Genomic DNA, 22,834 nt, shown 5'->3' on the forward strand with positions numbered 1-22,834 from the left:
CTTCAATACAATCATTATGCCCCATTTTAATTATTTTTCTGCACTGCTGATATCATGTACACAAGTAGATATCAAGTTCAACAGAATAAATCCAAGAGAATAATCCTAAGATGTAGTAAGCTCACACCTGTAGTAGTCATGCTCTTGTACCACGATATCTGAAAGATTTCTTAGAAAGAAGAGGAAATTTTTATGACTACAATATTAGATCAGCAAAAAACTTCAATATCTGCACAGTGAGAACAACTTCTTTACAGAAGTCCTTGTTCTATGAGGGTGTTCGTTTGTATAATGGTCTCCCAGAGGAAATTAAGACGGCACCATCTTTGGGTGCATTCTGCGGAAGATTGAATGGCCACTTCAGAGAAATGTGAATGATTATACTATTGTTGTGTTGATTTTCTATTTTTTGTACTAGCCGGGTGCTAAATAAATTTTATTATTATTATTATTATATATTATTATATAATTTCGGAAAAAGCGGCGGAAGCAAAGTTGTACAATTATCCATATATAATTCCCTCTTTCACCCATTTCAACTGGCTGCTGAGATTCAATTCGACCTAACCTGTATTTTTTCAGCTATGAGGAAAACAACATTACAGAATTTGACCCATTAACCACCTCAACCGGCGCATTTGAACCTCAAACGAACCTATCCTGAAATCTCAAGTCTATTCATCTTTTCTTTAGAAAGTTCTCGTGTTTATGACCGGAAGACCGGCGCCACAGAATTACATTTAGTCGAAAAAACAAGCGCGCAAAAACACCAGACAAGATTCATCTTACGTTCCCAAGCTTCCGTCTACGAAAGTATAACCGACCTGTCTGCCCTTAAAAGATATAGTTATTCCCTTATAATTTATTCAGTTTCGCATCCCGAGGGACAAGGCTGTAACCCAAAGTGCTCCACGTTACTTGAACCAGAAGTTCCAGGTCGCTAAAACTTCAAAGTTGGGACCATAATGTGGGACGCACCAAACCAACTCTGTGACCGGGAACTTTTACCCTTTCTGGAAATTTGTCAACAGCATTATATTAATGTTATTCTGTGGCGTGAATCAATTTGGAAATGGCTGGGGGGGTTTGTCGGAACTTTTAATAGGGGTAAGGATTGGGGTTGCTCCTACGCTGATGGTTCAGGAGGAAGTATCTACATCATTTTTAACACCACAACGAGTATACAAGTATTACAGCGATAAATGATCTCTTCATAATAATGTTTTGAATGATTTATGACAGATGCGCAGATAACATGTTGAAGTTGGTAAACGTAGAGTCTTATACGGAATTTGGATTTTCGAAAAAAATCGCAAAATGCTACCGGTTCATTTTTTTTTTTATACGCATCTCTCGGGAAAAGACTGAGCTTATAACGCCCTTTCAAGCGCCCCGGGATGAATTTAGAAGAAATCGGTTTGTGCGTGTCTTAAACTGCTGTAAGTTGTAACCATAAAAAGATAAGATAAATAGAAATAGGGGAATTATTGTTGGAATGAATAAACTTGCCTGGCACAGGGCAATAGTTATTTATGTATCAAGGGAGTTATGAGGGTTTTAACCACAGAGGGCAACAGATTTCAATCCCGAGGGACGTAAGTCCCGAGGGATTGTTGCGTTGCCCGAGGTGGTTAAAATCCAATAACTCACAAGATAGATAATTAATTTTATTTCATACTGCATGAAATATAAAAACCAAATTGTTTTGGTTTTCAGAACAAAACGAATTATCTTTATTAAGAATTAAGTAGGCATGGTTGCCATGGAAATGTCACTGACAACATTGTAGATATTTGTCATATCGTGTTTCTCATCATATTCAAATTAGTGAAAATGAATGCAAACTCAGAGAGAATTGAGATTTCAAGAGATTTGTTGGAAAAGGCTGAAAAAGCTCGTTCCGTACTACTACCAACAAAGTCGGAACTTAAGTACAAAAAGGAATATGACAAATTTCTTTGCTAGTTTTTTGGAATTGCCGAATCCAGAAACATTCACAGGACATTGTCTGCGAAGGACTTCTGCGACTGCCTTGGTCAATGCAGGAGCAAATATGACAACATTGAAGAGACATGATGGATGGCGAAGTTCAACGGTGGCAGAAGGGTATTTGGCCGACAGCATGGAATTGAAAAACAAAACTGCAAGACTGTTAGTTGGCATGTCAGATGAAAGAAGGGAAACAACTTCATGTTTGAATACAGTCAGTGACAACCGTTTAATAGAAAATCCTTGCAATTCGGGTAACAACTTTAGTGGTAAATTCGACAAATGTCGGTTTGTTTTTGTGAACACTTTAGAGGGAGTTAAAGATCTTTAACTGCCCTGTTTAACTCCCAAGGGAGTTATGACAATGTTTATAGTTACGGTAACTAAGCATTTATTCCTTTGTAATGTATCAGTATGAAATAAAATTATTTTTCGGCTTCATATGACGATAACGATACAGAGAATTTGAGATAATCCATTGCTCTCTATGTGAGGGTTCTCCCTCACATAGCTACAGCTTTTCAAATGGGCTCGGTAGGTGGCGACATTAAAAAATTGTTGCAATTTATCGAAGTGTGTAAACAGCACGCGACTGTCTCGATCAATCTCACGCCAAGAAACTGCTACGATATATTGGAGCGTGTAAACCGGGCTTAAGACATCGTGGAAAAATAAATATCGGTGCAGAGTCTTCTTACGACATCCCACACCTTCAGCATACCAAGCATCCCTTACACCTACAGAACGCACTCCCCTTCCCGTTCGTCTTAAAGGTCTCCAGGAGAATCCATCTGGTATATGACGAAAATAATCTGATTTCCTCATTCCCTTCTCCCCCAGCCCCCTCGTCTTTTACGGTCCCATCTTTCTAAGTGGGAAATGTTGTGAAAAGCTCCGTCGGGCCCGTAAAAATGAAGAGCGGGAATAAAGTTTCCACGATTTCCCAACACCTCCGCACCGGATGTAGCATTTTTCCGCGTTAGTTACACCAGCTATATCGCCCCAAGTTTCTGGGGGTGATTGTGCAGGTCGTGGGGGTTGATGGCGGTTAACGACATTGGCGTAGATGGTGGGTGGCATGGCAGGACACGGTCTCCTCTCTATGTCAGATAGGTACACTCAAGTAATTTTTTTTTAGGCTTCTATGAGACCTTTCAGAAGGAACTACGCTTTTTCTTATTGTTATTCAGAAAATTAAAGTTCATTTCCAGAAAAGGGAACATGTATTTCAGAAAAGGAAAGTGTAATTCAGAAAAAAAGAATCTGAAGTAAGGAAATTTCGGTATATTCATTAACAATGGCATAAATACCTTGAAAATAAACGGATAGTGAGTAGAATTGTTTATGATAATGCTTCGTGTAATTGTCTTCGATGGGCAAAATATGTTTAGCGTTCTTAATACTTGATATATTACTTCATTTATGAGACAGTGGTAAGAGATTTTCCTATAAAAGGTTTCAATTTGAATAATCAGCTATTCGGGAAATTTTAAAGCTGTGATATGGTGGAAAAATTTGAGCTGTTGAGACAAGTCATCATCGATCTTAGGAATTAGGAATTTTTCATTACAGGAAATGAAATATATTGATGTGAACGACGTTTATTCAACAAAACGACGCTACTTACCATACAAGCAACGAAACAATCGTAATTTTGCAAGAAAAGATTCCTAGCCGTGTTATTTCTCGAAGAGATGATCAAAATGGGTCTCCGAGACCTTGTAATTTAACTCCTTTTTTCTTTGAGGCCACGTGAAAGATAATGGGCCGTATTCATAAAACTGAAGAATATCCTTGTAAGTATAATGTAGAAGTATAAGGTTTTCAATTGAAGAAAAAGGTAAGAGTATAAGCATTTCCTTTTGTTCGTATTCATAATGATATCCTCATACTTGCAAGAATATCCTCCAAGAATAAGTAAATGGTTGTTGGCATGTTGGCTTGTGACTGAGTGTGATCTTCTTCTGGCACTTCTTCTTCAGGTGCTGCAAAATCGATATCTTTCAAAGTTTTTGCCACGTTATGAAGCACAATATAGGCAACAATTATTTTCGGCACATTCTCCAATTTCACTCGGCAAACATGTTGCAAAAAAGGAAATCGACGTTTCAGTTGACCAAAACAACGTTCAATTATCACTCTCTCTTTTTTCCAAAGTTTATTATAATTTATTTCACCTCCTGGAGCGGGGTTTCGGAATGGAGTCATGAGCCACAGCTCTATACCATATCCAGCATCAGCAAGTAGCACGACGTCGTTTTTATTTTGTAATTGAACCCTTATTTGTGAATTTCTCCATATTATTGAATCGTGGACCGAACCAGGCCAACTAACGTCGGGACTAGTGAACATTTCTCTTGCATCACAAGTGGCTTGCACATTCAGTGTAGTATAACCTTTCCGGTTGACATACTCATCACCATGACGATTTGGTTTCAGAATTCCTACGTGGGTACAGTCAACTACGCCAATTGCTGTTGCATCCATAAGTGCATTGTTCGTAGACGGAAACTTCATCTAGTAATTTGATTGCGCCACTATGCTGTCAATTACGGTAGTCACTGTACGAGATAATGTAGCTTGACTTACACCCAGTTCTTGACCAATGCCTTTCTAATACCCAGGATCACTGAGATAACGTAAACATATCTGCATTTTTAGGACAGATGGTAACGCACCTCCTCGAATTCAGCATTATTTATTCCCAAAAATCTGTTAGCAAGCCATTGCACATTTTCCTCTTGAAACCGATATAATTCTTTGTAATCACGAACAGGTGTTGATAAACGCTCTTTGTAGTGTTTAATCTCTCTCAGTTCCACAACATCTGCCATCGCTACAACTGATCACTATACGACTGAGTCTGCTACTGACCACACTCGAAATTATTGAAGGATATCCTTTTTATTTAGAGTAAAAAGTAACGTTTATGAATAACCAAATACTTTTTGTGAAGGATATGCTCATACTCTATTGGTATAAGGTTTTACTCGGAATATTATGAATGCGAGCTGAAGGATTTCCTTTATATTCTGCAAGTATAAGCATAACCATTTTTTTATGAATACGGCCCAATGTATATGCGAATGCTCCACAATCGATTCAAGGCCATAAAGATGGAATTCGTGAAGTAATCGATGACATGCAGCCGCGACATGTGTGAATTGGTCATGGAAAATTTCATAAAAAGTTTATGGTCCTGCAACCGCCACCATGGCTGCCATTTGAAACTGCATACTTTCCTCTTTACAATGAAATAAACTTCTATTGATTCCTCTGGAAACATACTCTTTTTTTAACATAAAAATAAAACCTCTTATTGGAAAACCCTGATAAAAAGTATCAGACAGAAGACTCTGATGTGAAAACTCTTGAAATATTTACTTCTTTGAAAATCCTTATTAATTAATCCGAATATTAACCAATTTTCTTCGAAATATAAGAGCACTGTAATTTTTGCCGATCAGATATAGAAAATGAAATAATGAAATCTATAGACCATATTGAAGTTTTAATCATCTTCCCAGCTTTTAAACATTTTCTAGAAGTTTCAAAATAACCATGGCTACGCCAATGGTTAACGAGGTGCGGTATCGCGGGTTTTGCAACATACACTGGCAGTTTACGATATCCTTCTGGTCCTTCATCTTCATTCCGTATGATACATGTTGCCAAGCTGCGGTGTTTTTCTTTCACATATCCCCTGTGTGTTGGTTCAAAATGAGATTGTTATTATCTATGCTTTTTTTTTCGAAAACCTCTTCTTTCTTGATATTTTTTCTGGTTTTATTAAATTCTTGTTTTTTTTTGCAGAATGATGCTGTTCAAACTGCTCTGAGGGCGCTTTTGGCGAAGGAGAGGAAGGACAACCCTCAAAAATACTCTTGTTTGTGAGTATCAGCATCGTTTTCCCATTTTATTGTGACAAAAATGTTTATCTAAAGCTATAGTTTTTTTGCATTTATCTTAAGAACTAATCGATCAAAGTTTTCCAGTTCTAAACATTAAATATGAATATTGAACAAAATCGAGTTGGTGACACCATTCATAACTCAAGGACCGATTTTTATGTTCTTTGATTGCATTAATCAGTGGTTAGGACAGTTACAGAATGGAATGATGTGAATGTGCCTAAGCGTAGTGACGAACACTGCTCATAAACTACATTTTGCACTGCTGAGCTAAGTTACAGGATGGTCTTTTTCTCCTTACTTCTCATCAGCCAAAGATCGAATTGTCACAAATCGGTTTCTAAGTCTTAGACGTCGATCTTGAACTTTATTTGTGTCGACGTCCGGTACCCACTCTTCTTTGATTTTGGGTATTATCAAACCTCGCATGATAACATCTCATTACAATAGTTGGATTTCTGTTCGTAGGGTTAGCGATTTTTGAAATGATACCCCACCTCCTGTGAACAATGATTCGACCTCTTTCAAATTCACATAGCTGGTGATAAATTCCGCGTGCACGAGCTCTAGGCATTTTAACAACTACTGAACATCGACTCTGGATCTCCTTGACAGCTGATTTTTTGTAAAACTTAAAAAACTTGCAAAAAACCACAATATTCAAGTAACAGAAATTGTTTATATGAAAGAAAGCTTCACTATTATTTTCTCCAAATTCAATCATTCACTCCTTGCGATACTATCTATGTTTTACCAAAAATGAAATTGAAATTTGAACAGTTCCTTCTGGGTGTTGCAGTTTCTTTGTCAGTTAGTATATTTATTTACAAACGAAAATGTAATCATCGGAGTCCTTTAAAATTTCATTTGTGATGGATCAACGCTCTTCATATTCTCGAAAACAAAGGCGTCAACTAAACGAAAAGCGAATTCCTGCCAAAACAACTTCTGCCTTTTCCACTAGTAGGTAATTCATGATGAATCCCAGAGTTGAAACCGCTCGAATTGAAATCCATTTACAAAAATTTTCCGACGAACTTTGTTATTCCCTTAGAGAAAGAAAACAACCAATTCCAGTTTTGATCCCGCGGCATTTTTAATTCGATTGAACCCGGTCCTACTTTTCAACTGACCCACTGACGCTGCGTCAAAACCCCTCTCTCGTCAAACTGGACCGTTTCCACCATTGATGTTTTATTTGTAACAGCGCGATGCTGTCCGTCAGCCTGTCTGTTCTCATCATCACCTCTCTTTTCAATCTGCTCGTCCGACTCTGCATAATATAATTAAGAAGCATCAAAAGCGCTCTGGAAGAACTGTCAGATTTGGGGGAATTCAATTTCGACTATTCAGATCCTTAATGGGATTTGGATTTCCCTCTCCCCCCTCACAGTTTGTGAATTAAAAACGAGAGGACGTCGGTATATATGCGATGCGTCAGAATTCAATTTCTCTAATTCTGTGGTTATTCCGTTCATTCTTCCACATCTTGTAGAACAAAATCGTGCGAGAATATATCAGAAACGCACAGTTTTCATGGTTATATTTTATTATTCTATGTTGGTACTCCGAACTTTCCGTCACGGCTTTATCTGTCAATTCATCAATTTGCCTTAAAGAAATCAGTTCTGCCAACCAACATTTTTCAATGCAAAAATCACTAAAATATATTCATGGAAATATTTCATTAATTTCTATGAAAATGCAATGAATTAGAGAAAATAATGTATAATACTCGTACAGAAGGCTCATTCTACCACTCGTTCATTCCAAAACTCGCCACTTCGTGGCTCGTTTTTGAATTTTGAACTCGTGGAAGAATATCAATGCCTTCTGCACTCGTATTATAAATAACTATACGGACATTGTGATTGATTCAGTTTAAATTGTCGAGATGAAAACTTTACGGACTGTTCGACATTGTATGTAAATTTCAAGTATTCTTGTCTTGGTCTAGTAAAGGATTTTCACCTACAACTGTGGTGGACATCTTCAGAGCTTCTGTGACGCAGATTAGAGCTCATCACCTGAGATCACTAGCAGATCTAGGGAGGAAGGGAGGTTGGGCTTTGAGGCTGCAGACCCCCTAAAAAAAACAACAATTTAGATGAAGTTTGTCGATGAAAAGAATATTTGTTGTTTATTGTTCATTATTTATAACCCAGTATGATTTATTGCTTCGATCGGCAACCTCAACATAGGTAGATTTACTTGGGAGTTATTTCTGAGAGAGCACAGGAATTGGATCTGTGTCCATCCACTTTATGGAAGATTTTGCGGAAGGATCTTGGTTTGCGTGCTTACAAAATCCAACTCGTGCAAGAATTGAAGCCAAACGATCATCAAGTATGGCGTAGATTCGTCGAATGGGCCCAAAATGAGATTGCCGTTGTTCCCGATTTTCATAAGCGAATTTTGTTTAGTGATGAAGCGCACTTCTGGTTGAATGGCTACGTCAACAAACAAAACTGCCGCATTTGGGGTGAAACTTATCCTCAAGTGTATGTCGAAACACCGTTACATCCAGAAAAACTGACTGTTTGGTGCGCTTTATGGGCTGGTGGAATCATTGGTACGTACTTCTTCAAAAACGATGATGGCCAGAACGTTACAGTCAATGGTGATCGGTATAGAGCCATGATTACTAACTTTTTCATTCCTGAATTGAACAACCATGATGTCCGGAAGCTGTGATTCCAACAAGACGGCGCAACATGTCACACAGCTCGTGTCACAATCGATTTATTGAAAGACACGTTTAGTGACCGCCTAATTTCACGTTTTGGACCTGTGAATTGGCCTCCAAAATCTTGTGATTTAACACCGCTAGACTACTTTCTGTGGGGCTATGTAAAGTCATTGGTCTATGCGGATAAGCCACAAACCCTTGACCATTTGGAAGACAACATTCGCCGTGTTATGCCGATATGCGGCCACAAATATTGGAAAAAGTCATCGAAAATTGGACGTCCAGATTGGGCTTCATCCGAGCCAGCCATATTTAGGTCATATGCCAGAAATCATATTTAAAATGTAATGCCACAAGATTATCTTACGGATAAATAAAATTCATGTCAATCGAATAATCCATCGTTGTTTTATTGCAATTTAAAGTTCTATAGCTCTTAAAAGAACACCCTTCATATCTAAATTATTCATTGATTTCGACAATATTTCACAGAACTTGATTGAAATAGAGAAAATATCGTCCAATACTCCACTCATGCGTTCGAAAACTCGCTGGTTTTCGAATTTTTCATTCGTGTCGGAATAGGAGCCCATTATGTAATTTATTTCAGAATACACTATTACATTATCTTGGTGTTCTAATATTTTCTCATTAGAACTCGACTTTTCAAATCGCTGACTGTTCTATTTATGGGAGCTATTGTGCATCAATCTGACCCATTCTTCGTCTGGGCTCAGCCAGGATCGCTGCTCTCAACTGCCTGCATTTCTGCCACTAATTGTGGCCTGAGGTTAACAACAGTTGCTAAGTTGCGCGTTCATCAGCTCTAGTTGGAAGGAGACCTATATTGAACGCGAGTAAACAGAAATTACATACCGGACTATCGACTGATCGGAATTGGCTATCCGGCTTCATGCTTTACGCACAAAGCAATCGACTAATTGGTTTCATTTGGTCAGGAATTGATAAATGGAGTGAGCCACAGCCCTCTGCGAGCATCTCCTGTAGTGATCGGACTGATGGATATTATTATAGTTTTCTTCTCGTCGAAATTAGTGTTGTTATTTAGGTAATCAAGGGAAGTGTTTCTCAAGTTGATTCCTTTCAAGTTGATAAGAATTTCAGCAGAATTCCTGGAATAATTGAAGAGATTTCGAATATTTGGAAAAAAAATTTAATCTGTACTCGCCTTCGTATAATTATTATCTGACAATTTACTACTGAGCTTAAGTTTGATCGAATTAGTAAATGGTGTTTTTTTTCAGAGCTATAGAACTTTAAATTGCAATAAAACAACGATGGATTATTCAATTGCCATGAATTTTATTCATCCGCAAGATAATCTTGTGGCATTACATTTTAAATATGATTTCTGGCATATGACCGCCACGGTTGGCTCGGATGCAGTCCGATCTGGACTTCCAATTTTCGATGACTATTTTCAACATTTGTGGCCGTATATCGGCAATAACACGGCGAATGTTGTCTTCCAAATGGTCAAGTGTTCGTGGCTTATCCGCATAGACCAATGACTTCACAAAGCACCATAGAAAGTAGTCTAGCGGTGTTAAATCACATGATCTTGGAGGCCAATTTACAGGTCCAAAACGTGAAATTAGGCGGTCACCAAACGTGTCTTTCAATAAATCGATTGTGGCACGAGCTGTGTGACATGTTACGCCGTCTTGTTGGAACCACAGTTCCTGGACATCATGGTAAAACCAGAGGAGATAGACATAATCTGATGCCCCATTCGCGTTCTCTTTTTCTGGGAAACTAACAACAGTAGGATTCAGTTTTGGCCACCTTCTTTTGTTTTCGAATTATAAGCGAAAATTGGAAGATTGGCGATATCGAATATAATTCTCCTCTAATATTGATGACAGAGCACTGAAATTAAAACATTATACACTTTTTTACGTAGAATCCAGTGACGTGCTTTTTCTTTAACAGGATTTTTAATTACGAAGCTATGGCCAAAGTTATGTTTTTTCAAAAGAGAACACTAGAATTTCGTTACATTTTTTGAAAGTTTAATTGAGCACGAAAATAGCCTAGAGAGATACACCCACTACTCAACCCAATTCGTGCTTGTAGTAGCAGGTTCAAACCCTGCCACTACTGGGTTGAGGAATCATAAAATCTTAGTGATAACACAAACTTATAATAAGGTGGTGTGAGAGCGCATTTCTCTAGGACAAAACTCGTCTGCCCAATTTAAGTCAATCAAAATTGACCTCAAAAGAAAAAGAAACTCTTCCTGAATTCGCAAAATATATCGTATGATTTGTATCACTATAAATAATAAAAAATAGTCCTTTTTTATCTAAGAGTCTCAATATTTCTATGGTTTCAAATGTTGACGAGCACAGAAAAATTGAGCTATCATCTATCAAAGTCTGTCATAAACCGTGTTGAACACCCTGTATTAATGACATTCATAGCCTCGGATCAATAAAAGAGAAGAAAGTAATGTTAACATGACTCCAAAAATGCTTTGTTTTTGAGATACAAGATATTAGAGTTCGATTTTCTTCACATGTTTTTTCTCATAGCACCTTCGTTTTACTGGACAACTGGTAGTTTAGAAGAATGTAAAATGATACTTTGGTCAATTACTAAACTTATGGGTTTCTTGTAGTTTTGTAGTATCTGCTACCGATTTAGAGAAAAAAATTTCAAGCAATTCTTTTGTAATCCTCAGAAAAATCCACATTTTTATAAAGATCTAACAAGTAAGCTGTGATGAATAAATCAATTATAAGTTTTGGTACCTACTTACCCAATCCGCAGTGGAGATTCGGTCCTATATATATATATAAGATTTTTTTGTTGAAATATTCCAAGGAATCTATTCAATTTAAGGACATCCTGTATACTAAAAGAGAGAAAATAGCATAACTGTCAATTAACTTCGTATACTGAATCCACTATGAATCATACTGCTTTAGAACAATACCAAATTGAAAGATTAATCTATCTAAAATAAGCATGCCATCATTATCTAATGAAATCAAACGTTCCCTCTGTTTCTGTAATCCCTTTTCAGCGAATCGTCAAACCCTTTAACGGGGTGAGCTCCAAAATCCAACCGTCCCTCCACTCAACCGGTCTACTTTATGATTTCTCACGACTGGAGTTAATCAAATTCACGGTGCGAATGACATAATCCCGCGTTCGTCGTCTACGGAACCCATCGGAGCGCGTCATTCCTCCTGTCGGGAATTAGGTATTCATAATACAATTCACGCTTCATTCAAATTCATGAGGGCGCTTCGCTCTGCGTTCCGATATTTTTTTTGACGGTTTCGCTTCTCAGCTAATTGAACGCACTTCTATGAGGTGACTTCCTTATGCGGTAATCATTTGGATGGTGGGAAGATAAGAGAAAAGCCAGGTTCAATCTGTAAGTTGAGCGTGATTCTTGTCACCCTAGGCTGGGTTTACATCGGTTGCAAATTGGCGGAGGATCCGGTTTAATATTATGTACAGGTCGGGCAAATAAGCGATATAAGCGGCTATATCTCAGGATCCACTAATTGTAGAGACTTGCGGTAAAAAATTTTACCACTAAAGTGTCCAAGAAAACACACTTGAAATTGTTTTGAAGTTCATACCTGTACCGGTAGGGGGCGTAATAGCTATCGTCGAGTAGAAAAATGAATTCTACTCGAAAATGTTTCATATGAAGTGGACGAAAAAATATCACCACTGTAATCCTTGGAAAATTCTCTATTTTTTTGATTTATCACTTTCAATTTTATGACATCAAATAAGGGTAGGTGAAAGGGAGAAATCTGTCTGATTGAAATGCATGTAACTTCAGATTGGCTCAACATTCTTGAGCAAATTAGGTCTCGTCTGAAAGATAATATCTTGTTGATTGAGGACAAAATATAATCATGATAAATTTGTTTTTGCTGCTTTCGATAGAGGGCGCTGAGTCAGAAGTTCATTGTTTTGTTCATTTTACTCCGAAATTTCAAATGTAATGATAGAATTTTCTAAACAGAAACAGAAATCCCATCAAATTTGTATGAAAAAACCAGAAGGTCGCAAAGCGATAGCTTCAGGCGTTCTGGAGTTATGGCCGAAAGAAGACACAATTTAGTTTTTCAGTGCATCAGTTGATGAATATCTTTTTTCGACCAGAACTCCAGAACGCCTGAAGCTATCGCTTTGCGACCTTTTGGTGTTTTCATACAAATTTGATGGGATTTCTGTTTCTGTCAGAACTTAAAGACACAATTTGGTTTTTTGCAGTGCATCAGTTGAAGAATATATTCTTTCGGCCATAACTTCCGAACGCCTTAAACTATCGCTTTGCGACCTTCAGGTTTTTTCATACATATTTGATGGAATTTCTGTTTCTGTTTAAAAAATCCTATCATTACATTCGAAAATGTAATAATATTCATACAACACAATCGACGTACCTTTTTTGAAACGAATTTATTGAGATTTTTTTGTTATTTTAAGTTTGGACGCTTGTTCAAATATTTGTTAATGATAATAAAAAAAAGAAAAACCTAGAGACTTTTCAGAGTACAAATATCAAATTATAATATTGTATTGTGTCTTGTGTCAAACCTCAACTTTCTTATATAGAGTTGTTTTGGAATATCCATGGCAAAAGTTAAACAGAGAACGACAAGGTTTCCTCTTTTCCCTTACACAAACAGTTCAAGGCCAATCAGAAAGAAAACGAGTGTACCACATCTCTTTTTTACAAATCAGAGTTCAGATAAATTAGACTGAATCAATTCGAATACACCTACTTGTATCCCCTTACCTCAATGCGATGACGGAAAGGGTATTTTTCCAATTATAGCATCATTCTATCTTCATTTAAATGATGGGAAAAACCTCATTTTCTGGAAACCTTATAATTGGGAGGATTATCGCATTCTTCAACCCAATTAGTGAAATTTAATTCTACTTCATTGTTTTCGTGAAATATTTATTACCGAGCAGACAACTCCTCTATGGGATCGGCGGTAACTTCCATAAACGTACTTGATATTAATCAACGTTTTACGACATAAGATTTCAAACAACTTCCTGATTGGCAATCAAACAAGAATCGAATCGGGATTTACCGAACTTTGCGGAAATCGAGTCATCTTCATCTGCAACTAGATCCATAGAAGCCGCAGTAATTACTTCTGCTTTTATGAGAGGCGGTTCCGCGCTACGTATGATACCAATAAAACGTATAATGAATGCTTGTTACACAACCAGTTCAACCAACTTTACAACGAGTAGACCTAGTTCTCCAGCGGCAAATTTGATTAAATTGTTGTTGTTTCGCTCAAGACCCACTGAAATTGTGGCGAATCAGCCTGCCAAACGTACGGCTTTAATCGATTATTCGATGGCAACATTTTATCAATGTTGCATTTACACAGAAAATTGATTTGTCACTTATTCTTCGAAAAATAACTCTACCAATTTCATTTTATGGTTAAGTATTTCTTTCATAGACATATCAATATTGGGATAATAAGTCTATGATTTCGTTATAAAGGGTGTATTTTTCAGAGCTATAGAACTTTAAATTGGAATAAAACAACGATGGATTATTCGATTGACATGAATTTTATTTATCCGCAAGATATATGTAGTCCAATCTGGACGTCTAATTTTCGATGACTTTTTTCAACATTTGTGGTCGTATATCGGCAATAACACGGCGAATGATGTCTTCCAAATGGTCAAGGGTTTGTGGCTTATCCGCATAGACCAATGACTTTACATAGCCCCACAGAAAGAAGTCTAGCGGTGTTAAATCACAAGATCTTGGAGGCCCATTCACAGGTCCAAAACGTGAAATTAGGCGGTCACCAAACGTGTCTTTCAATAAATCGATTGTGGCACGAGCTGTGTGACATGTTGCGCCGTCTTGTTGGAACCACAGCTCCTGGACATCATGGTTGTTCAATTCAGGAATGAAAAAGTTAGTAATCATGACTCTATACCGATCACCAATGACTGTAACGTTCTGGCCATCATCGTTTTTGAAGAAGTACGGACCAATGATTCCACCAGCCCATAAAGCGCACCAAACAGTCAGTTTTTTTGGATGTAACGGTGTTTCGACATACACTTGAGGATTAGCTTCACTCCAAATGGGGCAGTTTTGTTTGTTGACGTAGCCATTCAACCAGAAGTGCGCTTCATTCGCGATACGTATTCCGCACAGAACCATTATTTTCGAAACAAAATTGCACTATTTGCAAGCGTTGTTCAGGCATGAGTCCATTCATGATGAAATGCCAAACCAAGTTGATAATAAATTACTTGACAGCTGTTGAATCTCGAACAGTAATGCCAACTTAAAGATATATACCTCGAGAAAAAACACCCGTTAGAAATTCAATGAAAAATTCAGATTAAACATTCTAGTGACTTTAGTATTGTATCGTGGCTGTTGGTGTGACTCTTACGAAAATTGACAGATTACGGCATTTGAATTTCAATCGTACGTTTCGGATTTTGAAATAATTTATAATTACTCATTAAACTCGTGAATAATGTCTGATGAAATCGATTTAACACTAACAGAAATATACGAATTTATCAATTACTATATGTTTATCATTATTTTATTACGAGATATTCTAAGTTAAATTGGAATAATAATGAACTATGGTAGGTATGAAAATATGCAGTGTTTTTCAATTCGATTTATAAATCCTACACATATCATCCTAGAGGTAACATAAAAAATAAAGAACCAAAATATCAACAAAATCTGAAAAACATCAGACAGCATCATTTTTGTCTATCTCTGTCACATGTGGATTGAATTCGCGACTCATATAATCCAGAAAAATGACTTTCCCATCGAAAATACATTCCTTTCATTCCGAGATCCTGCAATGAAAAACCTCATTCACGGAAAAACGGTTCGTTAAACACTGTAGCCGAAGATACAGAGATAGTCCCTCTTCAAAGGGTGCTCCTGAATACACGATGGGGAGTGGAAATATACATAAAGGAACGTATATGAAAACCGACAAGCCGTGAAATTTTCCGCTTAGAGGACCGGACATGCTGGAGGATTTGAATTTATATTCAATGATCAACGTTTTTTATTGGTTTGCTTCGGGATTTTCGATCTTTCCGGTCTTAATCGGGCCAATAAATTACTGGAAATTGTTATTTATGGTTTGGTTTATTATTTTCCTTCTGATTTATTGCACTCTTTGCCACATACAGGGTGAGGCAGAACGCCGACAGAGAATAGTTGGTAACTAAGTTGCGCTATACAAGATGTTATTCTAAAGGGTTTTTTTTTTAGAGCTATAGAACTTTGAATTGCAATGAAACAACGATGGATTATTCGATTGACATGAATATTATTTATCCGCAAGATAATCTTGTGTAATTACATTTTAAATATGATTTATGGCATATGACCGCCACGGCTGGCTCGGATGTAGTACAATCTGGACGTCCAATTTTCGATGACTTTTTCCAACATTTGTGGCCGTATATCGGCAATAACACGGCGAATGTTGTCTTCCAAATGGTCTAGGGTTTGTGGCTTATCCGCATAGACCAATGACTTTACATAGCCGCACAGAAAGTAGTCTAGTGGTGTTAAATCACAAGATCTTGGAGGCCAATTCATAGGTCCAAAACGTGAAATTAGGCGGTCACCAAACGTGTCTTTCAATAAATCGATTGTGGCACGAGCTGTGTGACATGTTGCGCCGTCTTGTTGGAACTACAGCTCCTGGACATCATGGTTGTTCAATTCATGAATGAAAAAGTTAGTAATCATGGCTCTATACCGATAACGTTCTGGCCATCATCGTTTTTGAAGAAGTACGGACCAATGATTCCACGAGCCCATAAAGCGCACCAAACAGTCAGTTTTTCTGGAAGTAACGGTGTTTCGACATACACTTGAGGATTAGCTTCACTCCAAATGCGGTAGTTTTGTTTGTTGACGTAGCCATTCAACCAGAAGTGCGCTTCATCGCTAAACAAAATTCGCTTATATAAATATTAGTATTGTTTCGAAAACTAATTGAGATCACAACAAAAATTGGCAGTAACTAGTTTCGAATGCAAAATCGTAGGAATTTTTGATATCTTGAATGTGTGAAAATCGCCTTCTCAATAATTCGAAAGCGAAGGTAGTGTTGTTTTTCATCTTTGTGAAATACATAATGATTTATCCTTTTTTCAATGAGGGTTATAGGAAATTTTGTATATATTGGTTTGGCTGCCATGTGTTATTTGTAATTCAAGCGACTTAGTAAAAACCGTTTGGAGAAATCATGAGAGAGAAAATCAAGAATGAAATATCAAAAGGCAGTCAGCAAACTGGACCGAATTGCCGCCCCTCAAATAGAGGCGCCTGAAACGGTCGCTTCACTGTATCACCCCTAATGCCGGACCTGACAATTATAACACCTTGATCAAGTGTATAGCTAAGTACCTCACAGGGGACCTGTATATTTTAGGATAATCGTATATAAAGTCAGATTTTCAGATATAACATTAGGACGTAACATAGTTAGAGTACGTTAAAGATAGAGTTAGATAGAAAATATTAGTAAGGAGTAGGATAGTTTCAATGAGGAATTGGTAGAATTAAAAGGTAGATGTGAGAAAATAGCATTCAAACTTTAATTTCCTACTACATCTCTTGCTCATATGAGTAGTTACTGTTTGATTTCATAAAAAATTAGTAATTTGTGAAATAGGTAACCAGATATTCAAATTACCTGAGTCCCTCAAATTCTACAATTTTCACCGTGCCCAAGAAGGTAACTCCTCTCTGATTTAGCTAGTTGGTCACCCTCTATTTATGGGAGATGTGAAGTTAGGCATCACACACACTGACCCTTTCTCTGACCGAATTCAGCCGGAATTGCTTTTAGCTGCCTGCATTTCGACCACTAATTATGGCCTGAGGTTAACAACAGTTGGTAACCAAGTTGCGCGTTCATCAGGTCTAGTTAGAAGGAGTGCATTGAACACAAGTAAACAGAAATTATCCACCTACTAGATTATCGATTGATCCGAATTTGCTATTCGGCTTTCTGCTTCACACACCAAGCAATCGGTGATTGGTTCCATTCTGTGAAGGATTTATGGATAATACGTAGTCTGGTCAGACAAATGCATATCTATCCTAATTCTAATAGGAGGCAGAAAGTCACTAAAAAATCTTTGTTTTGTATTAAATTTGGTCAAGCTTTCGACCATTTGTCCATTCATATAGCATTCTTCGGGGTACTAGAAACAGTTTTTTTCCATCACAAACAACTCCAAAAAACTCATCAGTTATCTGAATGAGAACTTAGAATGAATCTGAACCTAACGGTGCAAAGTCAGGCAGAAACATAGGTAACGGGTGTTTTTTTTCGAGGTATATAGCTTAAAGTAGGCATTACTGTTCAAGATGGCGACCAATTTAACAGCTGTCAAGTGATTTATTCTCAGTTTCGTTTGGCAATTCATCATGAATAGACTCACGCCTGAACAACGCTTGCAAATAGTGCAATTTCATTTCGAAAATAATGGTTCTGTGCGGAATACGTATCGCGAACTACGTCCATTTTATTTTGTTTAGCGATGAAGCGCACTTCTGGTTGAATGGCTACGTCAACAAACAAAACTGCCGCATTTGGAGTGAAGCTAATCCTCAAGTGTATGTCGAAACACCGTTATATCCAGAAAAACTGACTGTTTGGTGCGCTTTATGGGTTGGTGGAATCATTGGTCCGTACTCCTTCGAAAACGATGATGGCCAGAACGTTACAGTCAATGGTGATCGGTATAGAGCCATGATTACTAACTTTTTCATTCCTGAATTGAACGACCATGATGTCCAGGAGCTGTGGTTCCAACAAGACGGGGCAGCATGTCACAGCTCGTGCCACAATCGATTTATTGAAAGACACGTTTGGTGACCGCCTAATTTCACGTTTTGGACCTGTGAATTGGCCTCCAAGATCTTGAGATTTAACACCGCTAGACTGCTTTCTGTGGGGCTATGTAAAGTCATTGGTCTATGCGGATAAGCCACAAACCGTTGACCATTTGAAAGACAACATTCGCCGTGTTATTGCCGATATACGGCAACAAATGTTGGAAAAAGTCATCGAAAATCGGACGTCCAGATTGGACTACATCCAAGCCAGCCGTGGCGGTCATATGCCAGAAATCATATTTAAAATGTAATGCCACAAGATTATCTTGCGGATAAATAAAATTCATATCAATCGAATAATCCATCGTTGTTTTATTACATTTTAAAGTTCTATAGCTCTTAAAAAAAAACACCCTTTAGTAACGAGAGTAACATCTATAAATAAAAACTTAAAGGTCTCAAAATTAAAAATTAAAAGGTAGGTAGTCAACATTTCAGGTTGAAATGACCAATTTTCGAAACTAAACTAGTCAAAACTAATACGTCAACTATCATAAAGGCACATAAAAATATGTGTAAAACACATGGTAACAAAAACGTAAACACTCGAAAACTATAACGATGGATACTGACAACAAATTGAAACTACTAAAACTTCAGTCGATCATAAAAGCATTGTATTAGCTTTATTATTCCCTTAAGTTGTGTTCCAGAATTATCTTCAATTCATTTTCATTATTTTATTTGATTATTTTGATGCATTATTGAGTCAACAACATAACAATTTATGGCGCTAAAAGTCTCTGACTCTTACTAGTGACTTAATGACACAGTGGCGACACCTTAGAATATAGATAGAAGGAACGGAAAGTAAACATTGATCTCGAATACAAGAGAGATAGAAGTTTGATGTCACCAATCACAATCGAGCTAGCCGATTGTGTGTGCTAGCCATAGACGTGGAGAATCCTGATTTGATTGTTGGATGCTTTATCAGGAATCCTTTTTTGATAACTTCACAAAAGCTAAATGATTAAACTGAGAAAAACATTGACCCTTTTGAAGCATGAAAAAATTTTATGAATAAATCACCCGGATATTTGATCTCCAAAGACTTCATGAACACGCGTTTAGACTTATTTTCAACTGTTCTTAATATTGTAGTGTCGTTACAATTCGTACGATAATCCTTCTCAACTATCTGAGTAGACAGACCAGTCCAAGGCTTCAAATTCTAGCAACCTCTCAGATGTTCTTTTAATCGAGTTTTAAAGTTTCTTCCAGTCTGTCCGATACAAGACTCCTCGCAAACTCCACAATCAATTTTATAAATGTTATTCCTATTCAGCTTGTTAGTCCTATTCAGTTTCAATAAACCCCAATGATCCTAATTCTTTCCTTCAGAAGGATATATTCCTTTACAAGATCTCTATATTGCAGCTCTATCGTAATTATTGATCATTGTTTGCCCTACACCCTACACTTATATAGTGTATGTCTGGACTGTCTGGAGTCTAAATTCAGTTTTCTGTTTGAAGGAAAGTTCAAAACTAAAGGGTTTTTCAACAGGAACTTTGTTTTTCGATAAAGTTGGAGCTACATGACAGTTTTGACCTATCGTTTTTTGACATATCTATAGTAGAAGTTTGGTTTGGCAATTCATCATGAAAAGACTCAAGCCTGAACAACGCTTGCAAATAGTGCAATTTCATTTCGAAAATAATGGTTCTGTGCGGAATACGTATCGCGCACTACGTCCATTAGCGATGAAGCGCACTTCTGGTTGAATGGCTACGTCAACAAACAAAACTGCCGCATTTGGAGTGAAGCTAATCCTCAAGTGTATGTCGAAACACCGTTACATCCAGAAAAACTGACTGTTTGGTGCGCTTTATGGGCTGGTGGAATCATTGGTCCGTACTTCTTCAAAAACGATGATGGCCAGAACGTTACAGTCAATGGTGATCGGTATAGAGCCATGATTAATAACTTTTTCATTCCTGAATTGAACAACCATGATGTCCAGGAGCTGTGGTTCCAACAAGACGGCGCAACATGTCACACAGCTCGTGCCACAATCGATTCATTGAAAGACACGATTGGTGACCGCCTAATTTCACGTTTTGGACCTGTGAATTGGCCTCCAAGATCTCGTGATTCAACACCACTAGACTACTTTCTGTGGGTCTATGTAAAGTCATTGGCCTATGCGGGTAAGCCACAAATCCTTGACCATTTGGAAGACAACATTCGCCGTGTTATTGCCGATATACGTCCACAAATGTTGGAAAAAGTCATCGAAAATTGGACGTCCAGATTGGACAACATCCGAGTCAGCCGTGGCGGTCATATGCCAGAAATCATATTTAAAATGTAATGCCACAAGATTATCTTGCGGATAAATAAAATTCATATCAATCGAATAATCCATCGTTGTTTTATTACATTTTAAAGTTCTATAGCTCTTAAAAAAAACACCCTTTAGTAACGAGAGTAACATCTATAAATAAAAACTTAAAGGTCTCAAAATTAAAAATTAAAAGGTAGGTAGTCAACATTTCAGGTTGAAATGACCAATTTTCGAAACTAAACAAGTCAAAACTAATACGTCAACTATCATAAAGGCACATAAAAATATGTGTAAAACACATGGTAACAAAAACGTAAACACTCGGAGACTATAACGATGGATACTGACAACAAATTGAAACTACTAAAACTTCAGTCGATCATAAAAGCATTGTATTAGCTTTATTATTCCCTTAAATTAAGTTCCAGAATTATCTTCAATTCATTTCCATTATTTTATTTGATTATTTTGATGCATTATTGAGTCAACAACATAACAATTTATGGCGCTAAAAGTCTCTGACTCTTACTAGTGACTTAATGACACAGTGGCGACACCTTAGAATATAGATAGAAGGAACGGAAAGTAAACATTGATCTCGAATACAAGAGAGATAGAAGTTTGGTGTCACCAATCACAATCGAGCTAGCCGATTGTGTGTGCTAGCCATAGACGTGCAGAATCCTGATTTGATTGTTGGATGCTTTATCAGGAATCCTTTTTTGATAACTTCACAAAAGCTAAATGATTAAACTGAGAAAAACATTGACCCTTTTGAAGCATGAAAAAATTTTATGAATAAATCACCCGGATATTTGATCTCCAAAGACTCCATGAACACGCGTTTAGACTTATTTTCAACTGTTTTTAATATTGTAGTGTCGTTACAATTCGTACGATAATCCTTCTCAACTATCTGAGTAGACAGACCAGTCCAAGGCTTCAAATTCTAGCAACCTCTCAGATGTTCTTTTAATCGAGTTTTAAAGTTTCTTCCAGCCTGTCCGATACAAGACTCCTCGCAAACTCCACAATCAATTTCATGAATGATGTTATTCCTATTCAGCTTGTTAGTCCTATTCAGTTTCAATAAACCCCAATGATCCTAATTCTTTCCTTCAGAAGGATATATTCCTTTACAAGATCTCTACATTGCAGCTCTATCCTAATTATGGATCATTGTTTGCCCTACACTTATATAGTGTATGTCTGGACTGTCTGGAGTCTATTCAGTTTTCAGTTTGGAGGAAAGTTCAAAACTAAAGGGTTATTCAACAGCAACTTTGTTTTTGATAAGGTTGGAACTTGGAACTAAAGGGTGTTTTTTTAGAGCTATAGAACTTTAAATTGCAATAAAACAACGATGGATTATTCGATTGACATGAATTTTATTTATCCGCAAGATAATCTTGTGGCATTACATTTCAAATATGATTTCTGGAATATGATCGCCACTGCTGGTTCGGATGTAGTCCAATCTGGACGTCCAATTTTCGATGACTTTTTCCAACAATGTGGCCGTATATCGAAAATAACACGGCGAATGTTGTCTTCCAAATGATCAAGGGTTTGTGGCTTATCCGCATAGACCAATGCCTTTACATAGCCCTACTGAAAGTAGTCTAAAGGTGTTGAATCACAAGATCTTGGAGGCCAATTCACAGGTCCAAAACGTGAAATTAGGCGGTCACCAAAAGTGTCTTTCAATAAATCAATTGTGGCACGAGCTGTGTGACATGTTGCACCGTCTTGTTGGAACCACAGCTCCTGGACATCATGGTTGTTCAATTTAGGAATGAAAAAGTTAGTAATCATGGCTCTATACCGATCACCATTGACTGTAACGTTCTGGCCATCATCGTTTTTGAAGAAGTACGGACCAATGATTCCACCAGCCCATAAAGCGCACCAAACAGTCAGTTTTTCTGGATGTAACGGTGTTTCGACATACACTTGAGGATTAGATCCACTCCAAATGCGGCAGTTTTGTTTTTTGACGTAGC

The 22,834-nt window shown here is 37.3% G+C and overlaps 1 protein-coding gene across 4 annotated transcripts in view; it reads left to right on the forward strand.

Moving 5' to 3' along the window:
* Window positions 1-22,834, forward strand: part of LOC123685010 (head-specific guanylate cyclase) — a 146,091-nt gene that overhangs the window by 55,812 nt on the left and 67,445 nt on the right. For all 4 annotated transcript variants that reach the window (XM_045624558.1, XM_045624560.1, XM_045624559.1 and 1 more), the window contains one exon: window positions 5,803-5,879. In XM_045624558.1, coding sequence (XP_045480514.1) covers window positions 5,803-5,879 — 77 coding nt within the window. The remainder of the gene's footprint in view (window positions 1-5,802; window positions 5,880-22,834) is intronic.

This window comes from Harmonia axyridis, chromosome 7 (genome assembly GCF_914767665.1).
Source record: "Harmonia axyridis chromosome 7, icHarAxyr1.1, whole genome shotgun sequence".
Classification (NCBI taxonomy): domain Eukaryota; kingdom Metazoa; phylum Arthropoda; class Insecta; order Coleoptera; family Coccinellidae; genus Harmonia; species Harmonia axyridis.